The sequence below is a fragment of the Solanum stenotomum genome, chromosome 11 (assembly GCF_019186545.1).
Source record: "Solanum stenotomum isolate F172 chromosome 11, ASM1918654v1, whole genome shotgun sequence".
In the NCBI taxonomy this organism is placed as follows: domain Eukaryota; kingdom Viridiplantae; phylum Streptophyta; class Magnoliopsida; order Solanales; family Solanaceae; genus Solanum; species Solanum stenotomum.
In genome coordinates this window covers 52,814,847-52,822,284 of record NC_064292.1, presented here as the reverse complement: position 1 = coordinate 52,822,284, position 7,438 = coordinate 52,814,847, and the positions used below count along the sequence as shown (strand labels likewise).

General features: G+C 28.5%; 2 protein-coding genes across 2 annotated transcripts; one reads left to right on the top strand and one right to left on the bottom strand.

Moving 5' to 3' along the window:
• Positions 1-464: 464 nt before the first annotated feature.
• LOC125845231 (protein TWIN SISTER of FT-like) lies at positions 465-3,018 on the top strand. The gene is made up of 4 exons (XM_049524696.1): positions 465-802; positions 1,674-1,735; positions 2,343-2,383; positions 2,566-3,018. Exons 1-4 carry the CDS (start codon positions 605-607, stop codon positions 2,787-2,789), a joined length of 525 nt encoding a protein of 174 aa, XP_049380653.1. The 5' UTR covers positions 465-604; the 3' UTR covers positions 2,790-3,018.
• Positions 3,019-3,591: 573 nt separating this feature from the next.
• Positions 3,592-6,433, bottom strand: LOC125845226 (fatty alcohol:caffeoyl-CoA acyltransferase). Its single transcript, XM_049524691.1, has 2 exons — positions 5,920-6,433; positions 3,592-4,703 (listed from the first exon to the last, which is right to left on the bottom strand). Exons 1-2 carry the CDS (start codon positions 6,379-6,381, stop codon positions 3,780-3,782), a joined length of 1,386 nt encoding a protein of 461 aa, XP_049380648.1. The 5' UTR covers positions 6,382-6,433; the 3' UTR covers positions 3,592-3,779.
• Positions 6,434-7,438: the final 1,005 nt, after the last annotated feature.

Here is a 7,438-nt window from a genome sequence, read left to right as displayed (position 1 = left end):
AGATAGTGTTTCCCAAAGTTACAATACTATTTTGCCAAGTTCTTTAAAAGAGATGAATTTAAAAACCCAACTAATTAGTAGAAGTAAATGCAACTAAATAAAGTGATTATTCATCAAATACTGCACAAAAAATTATCTTTAGCGGCAATAACTTAATTGTCACTAAATATTTTTTTTAGAGACAATCCAACATATTTTCTAATTATCTTTAAAGCCTATAGCGATATTGAATCCAACGACAATTAACTAATGACGGTAAAATTTTTAGCAGTACTCTTTATTAATATGCATATTTATTGTCGCTAAAAGTTGTTGCAGTGAAATCACTATGCATGACACCTCAAAATCAAACTTGTGGAATTGATAAGATTCTTGTTTGTGTGCTTTAAAATTGCATATATGCAAAGAGCTATCATCAAGTTGGAGCAAAAAGAGATAAAAAGAACAAAAAGGATACCAAAACTTGGAATGACACACACAAAAACACAATACAAGTGGATATACACCAAAAACTAGCTTGTATAAATACCCTTTAATTCTAACTCATCATGATATATATATCATTGACTCATTGCATATAGTATTCATCAATTATATATTCATCATGCAAAGAGAAAGAGATACATTGACACTTGCTAGAGTGATAGGTGATGTTTTGGATCCATTCACAAGGTCTATTAACCTAAGAGTTGTTTATAACAATAGAGAGGTTAGAAATGGTTGTGATTTGAGGCCTTCTATGGTTATCAACCAACCTAGTGTTAAAATTGAAGGGGATGATCTTCAAACTTTCTACACTCTGGTATACCATATATACAATTATATACATACTATATACACAAGTTCCATTATTTCATTTTGTACTCGTGTCATTTTTAAAATCTTCTTTTCTTATGTTAATGAGTCTGAGTGGAGGTAGAGGTCCGTTGAAGAAATGTTGTAGAAAGGTGATAAGATATGACATGACACACTTACAACTTACCAAGAATACGAACCTAGATAGGAAGATATATAAAGGTTGATGAGTAGGGTAGAAGATTAGTAGGCAGTCGAACTTTGTCTAGTTTCATTTATTATTATTAATACTCTCCTTCTCCTACTTTTTTTTTACTTATTTTGATATGTTTAACTTGATCTGAGGGTTTATCGAAAACAACATATATCTCTACCTTTACAAAGGTAGGAGTAAGGCTACGTATATCCTCCCCAGACTTGTTCACTTACGAAATTACACTAAATATGTTATTGTTGTCGATGATTGAGCGATGAGAAAAAATGTTTTTTCTAGGATGTGATTAATTAATGAGTGAAAATACTTTCAGAAAGAATATTATCAAAAAATAGTAATGGTATTAAAAATCAAAAGTATTTTGATGAAAATTTTCAGCATTAAGAATATATAGATAACAATGTTTAAAAATATAAGTTATGTATATTAATGATGTAAAAATTATTTATATAATAAGATCACTTAGAAAGTAATTGTAAGTAATTATATTAAATTGCATGGTAAATACGTAGCCATTAGCATGCTATATGTTGAATTACATGATGGTATAAAATTTTCTTTACACCATGCATACGACTGTATATAATTTAAACGAAGTCATTTTCCTACTTTTTGATAGTAGAAAATCCATTTTAATTTTATTTTTCACTCTTGTTTGTGAAAGGTTATGGTGGATCCTGATGCTCCAACTCCGAGCAATCCTTACCACAAGGAGTATTTGCACTGGTTCGTTTTTTTCTTCTTTTATAAAATTATAATATCAACTTTAATTTCATACGTCGATTCATAGCAACTGTCAAATATGTGTGTGATGACTTTATCATTATTTCCATTTAAGTAAAAACATACTAAAATTATACAAGAGTATTGACTTATCATAGTTAGTATGTTTTGAGATTAATATTAAAATTAAAATTTAGGAGAACTGACATATTCATTGATTGAATATTAATATGATTAATATAGGCAGAGTCAGAATTTTTTGTAATTATGAGTTCTGGATCATACTTCTTTTTATTATTCCAAATTAATTATTTGTACTATTGAATGAAATTAAAAAAAATAATATAAATACATAATCTGAATCAAAATTATCGAGTTCTATCAAACTCATAATTACCATACTGCCTGATTATTAATTCTCTTTTGCAAATATATTGGATTTTCTTTTTCAACTTCAATATTTTATTTTTCATTTCAATTTTATGAAACTATATATATATATATATATATTTTTTTTTTTTTTTTTTATTTTATTTTATTATTTTATTTTATTTTTTTATTTTTTTTTCAAATTACACAATTACTACATGTTCTTGAGTAACTTTGTTAGGTTGGTCAATGATATCCCAGCAAGCACAGGAGTAACCTTTGGTAAGTCTTTCCTTCATACTAATAATAAGATTTAATATATTTCTATTTGACACAAAATTTAGAGTATCGTATTCTAACGTTTTTTCATAAAATTTTCAATTTGCTTAATAGAAATATTTAAATTGCGATCTAAAATTTCTTGTATCTTTTATATATTTGATTGTTTATTTTGTGTTATATAGGCAATGAAGTTGTATCTTATGAGTGCCCAAGACCTACAATGGGAATACATCGAATTGTTTTAGTTTTATTTCGTCAATTGCGTCGAGAAATTGTCCATGCTCCCGAAAATCGCCAAAATTTCGATACAAGGGATTTTGCAAAGGTCTATAATTTTGGATTGCCGGTAGCTGCGATTTATTTCAATTGTCAAAGAGAAAATGGTACTGGTGGTCGTCGAATATAATTTTATTTATGTTACTTGTAATCTTAAGAAATGTTGTTGTTCGTGTCAAATTCCCTTAAAAAAACATGTCTCTTTTAGAGAATTATTCGACATACATCTATCGATATTTTCTAGATGCCAGGAACAATATACATATATCCAAAAATAACAATAAAGTCTTTAGTAGTCAGCATATCATGTAATATCAACTATTCTACAAAGAATTGGTGATGACTATATATATATATATACATATATACATGTTTAGAATAACATTAATGAAAATAAAGAATAATCTTTCTTTAATTTTATATATCTTGCATTCAACCTTTATAAATCAATGGTTTTGTTACATGGTGTTATTAGCACCTTGGTAGTTTTCAAACAAATTAAATATTGGATCATGCCTTGCCAGTTGGTAATTAATACCCAAGGGAGAAAATGAAAGAAATAGAAAAATAGAAATTAAGAGTAATCACTTCATTTTATATATAGCCACTTAAATTTTTATAGGAAAATTGTATGAAATAGCAAATTATTAATTTAAATTAAATGCTATAGTCATAGTTTCTTTTATTTGTAATTCGCAGCAAACATTCCATGTTTTTTGTCATCTCATTTGTATATCAAAATATATAAATAGACCCATTCGATATATATATGTGTTGTATAAAAATTAATTGCAGGATCCATTTGTATACCGAATATACAAATAAAACTAATTGCAGGACTCATTTGTATACCGAATATACAAATAGACCCATTCAGTATACAAACTATAGCTATAACATACAAATATGATTTTTATATTTGCTACATTAACTTTCACAAAAGCTTATTCGATCCAAAAAGATATACAAAATATAATCATTTGTTACACTTTTAACATCACCATACAAGATAATTGAAATTCAACACTCACATTATCACGTTTACAAGTTACAACATATATAAAATACTTGTTAGAAAATCACACCAAAAAAAAGAAGAAGGTATACATATATATGTATCTCAATCCAACAAGAACTTGTTAAAATAAAACTCAAATTTCTTCATTTGCTTAGGAGGAAGAGCCACAAATATATTAACCCCATCATTGTTGTTGTTTATACCATCATCAATATTTGGGAACAACAATATAATTTCTTTTCTATGACAAACCACAGGACAACTATATTTTGGTTTCCCCCAAGGGTATTCAACTTGTGAAAACCCTAATTTCCACCATGATGAAAGCAAAAATTCCCCATTTGGAAATCCTTTATTAATTTCACCCCAATCAATTGCACTTCTTGCATATTCATCATCCATTCTCTTACCTCCTTGTGACACCAAATCCACAATTTTACTAAAAGGCCCTTCTTCTAGCTCTTGACACGTGGCTGACGCGTAAGACGTCAGCACAGCGTTGCCAGCGTAAGATTGTGGCAACGGTGGATTTAATCTAGATCTAATATCAATCGCGAATAAAACAGTTGAAACTCGCTCTGAATTGTTCTCATCATCGTACGATAACGCCTTACACCTCCATACGTAAGAAGTTACCACATTAAAACTCGTGATTTTCGCGTTAGGGGTATTTTCGTCTTTTGCCTTTTCCTTCAAGGAATTAATGTCACTTGAATTGAGCTTAAATATTTTGAAGTCAAGTTCTTCTTGTAGGGTTTCAAATACCTTAGCATTTAGTTCTTCACCAATGGGGACATCCAATTTGAGTAATTCGACGTGTGGGAACGTGACACGTGGAGGCGTACGAGCGGCTAGGAGGGTACGATCATTGCATGGGACAATGGCTAAGGGTTTAGGATTATTGTTGTCATCATCAAATGCTTGAGAAGCTAAGTTTTGTAAGAAAGTTTTGAAGCTTATTCCATCAAAGGTTATGTGATTGGTTGAAAAGCCCATTACAAAACCACCACACTTAAATGATGTCACCTAAAAAAAGTAAACAATTAAGTGGTTATAGCTTTGATTTATCAAATTCCCTAAAAGATAATTCTAATTAACTGTCCATAAAAGAATGAATCAACAATGTATAAAATAAAAAAAGTTACATATGAGAACTTACAAGAAGTTAAAATATAAAGATAATATAAAGTAATTTTTTTGCAATAAATAGAGGTAAAATTAATGTCTGTCATTAATATTTGTGTTTATTAACTTTTGCATAAAGCACAGCTGGGTAGTAGGTGAATGCTTAATTATTTGAAAGGTACATATGACCCTTCTATATGTTCTATGAAAAAAGTAAAATAGCTAAATAGTATATATTATATATTATATATATATATATATATATATATATATATATATATATATATATAGTAGTATTAATAAGTGACAATTTTGTGCACTTTTACTTTCTAACTAGTGTTTAAACTTAAACTAAAGACTAGCAATCACCTATTAAATAGGTATTTTTTAAAAATTAAAGTTCTCAGGTTTGAGCACTAAAAATGAACTAAACGTATTTGGTAAAGATAATATTATCTCTAGAAAAAATAGAATTTCTCAATATGAATCAAATTTAGTTTTGCTTCAAACATAAGTATCGAATGCCGGATCCCAAAAAAAAGACAATTTTTCACATAGTGTAGTTGTTGGAAACGATTGGTCCTATTATTATTTAGATAAATGAAGTGAAAGGTCATCATTTATTTTCTTGATGGGAGGTAGCACAAAACATTGATATTACGGGGAATCTTAGTAGCTCAGTCGGTTGGCTATATGAATTTTATTGAATAGTTGGACATTTAGTGTAAAGTCGAAAGGAATTAAGTAATGACTACAAAAGGGCAAATATATTGTGTCTAAAATTCTGAGTTCAGATTAACCCATAGTCAAAATCTATATTCATTACACCAACTAGCTAGGGAAACCCTTAAAGAAGAGATAAAATATGTAGTTTAGACAAATACTTTTATAACCAGAGGCAGATCTAGAATTTGTAATACTTTTTCATATTAATATGTATACGTGTGTGCATGTCAGTTGAATCTATCGTTCAAAACCTACATCGATCCAGAGTCCCAACTACTAAATATCTTTTTAAAGAAGCGTATAAAAATCTTAAGAGACAGATAATATGAAGACGAGAGATCAAATTTATAAATGTACTAGTAATCAAATGATGAGTATCATGAATACATACCTGGAGAATGCAAAGTGGTTTATCATCTTTTTCCAAAATATCAATGTTCTCATGAACAATTAGTTGTCTAAAACCAGGATTAGGGTAAACTAAATCACCAATCTCATTTAATGTTAATTCACTTGAAGCAACCATAAATACAGCCCCAGCATCACTATTACAATCAAATTCCAATCTTTTTGATTCTTGATTCATCCTAAGTCTCCCAGCCAAAAAATCATAATGGACAAGGACTCTAGATAACGCGATTCGGAGTCTTTCCGTCACGATTTCTGGTGGAAATTCAGGATTTGCTTTGAAAAAATGTAGTGTTTGGACATCAAAATTGAGTACTTGATCAATATTTGGTAAGAACATAGGTTTTTTTGGAGTTTCTTGAGATGGGAACACTAAGCTAGTGTTATGGATTGTGACTTTTAGGTCTTGGATTGTTGATTCAAGGGGTTGGTATAGGGTTCCCATATTGAAATATTGTATATAGTTATACAAGTTTGTGTTTTTTTTGGTATGGTGTTTTTGTTTTTGTAGCTATGAGTTGTATATTTATACTAATAAAATCAAGTACGGTGAAAGGGACCACTTATGTGTGCATGTGGTCATATAGTTTGGATCCCTTAGCTTCACCTTAATTAATTAACAAGAGTATTTCGATTCGAACCCTAGAAATGGAGAACTTCAATTATGTTATTATGTCAGATAAGTATCTAGATTATAATATATACATTCATGAAAACTCAAAAATTGTTTAATTTCTTAACTTGAGATCGTTATGGAAATTCATAAACTTAAAATTCTAAATTTGTATATGTTCTTAATAAGAAACGTCATTATGAAGCTGAATTAGTTGAACCAATGAATTTCGAGGTGAGATGGAATAGGGGATGAAGTGATTTTGGGAGAGATTTTTTAGTTACATGGGTTGCACATGTTTTTTAGGTAAAAATAAATAAGAAAAGAGATCTATAAAGATAAATAAAGTTAGATATGTGACAATTGTAAGAAGTATAGTGGTTTAAATCTAATATATTACTGCATTTATAGGGATTTCATTATCAGTACAACTGGCCTTCAATTTCTTCTCAAGGATGTCATACTAATTGACAATTGCCTATATAGTTTTAATTATGGAAAATGGTTAAAAATATCTTTAAAATATTACAAAATTTATTAAATGGAAACTTTACATAAATGTATTCTTCAGTCATCTAGTTTAGTAGCATGGCTAAAGTATATATATTTATACACTTTGGTTGTACATGATATGTATATATTGTGTATATGTATTTATATAATATGTATATCTAATATAAAATATGCATTATGTATACATTGTATACATATTTGATAAACTAGATCGTTGAATGGTATTTGGTTGAAATTTTCCCATTATTAAAAGATGACAAAACAATCATAATGTTATATTTTGATTAACTTTTCAAATGATTATTCAACTGATAATTATCATCTTAAAGAGTCATCCTTCTTCTTGATTTTAATTTTCTTTTCAATAATAATAATA

Excerpts from the sequence above, each read along its gene's own strand:
- LOC125845231 (XM_049524696.1), top strand. The coding sequence starts at position 605 with ATGCAAAGAGAAAGAGATACATTGACACTTGCTAGAGTGATAGGTGAT. Across the intron at positions 803-1,673 it reads TTCAAACTTTCTACACTCTG|GTTATGGTGGATCCTGATGC; the intron begins GTATACCATATA and ends TGTTTGTGAAAG. Across the intron at positions 1,736-2,342 it reads CACAAGGAGTATTTGCACTG|GTTGGTCAATGATATCCCAG; the intron begins GTTCGTTTTTTT and ends TAACTTTGTTAG.
- LOC125845226 (XM_049524691.1), bottom strand. The coding sequence starts at position 6,381 with ATGGGAACCCTATACCAACCCCTTGAATCAACAATCCAAGACCTAAAA. Across the intron at positions 4,704-5,919 it reads AACCACTTTGCATTCTCCAG|GTGACATCATTTAAGTGTGG; the intron begins GTATGTATTCAT and ends TACTTTTTTTAG.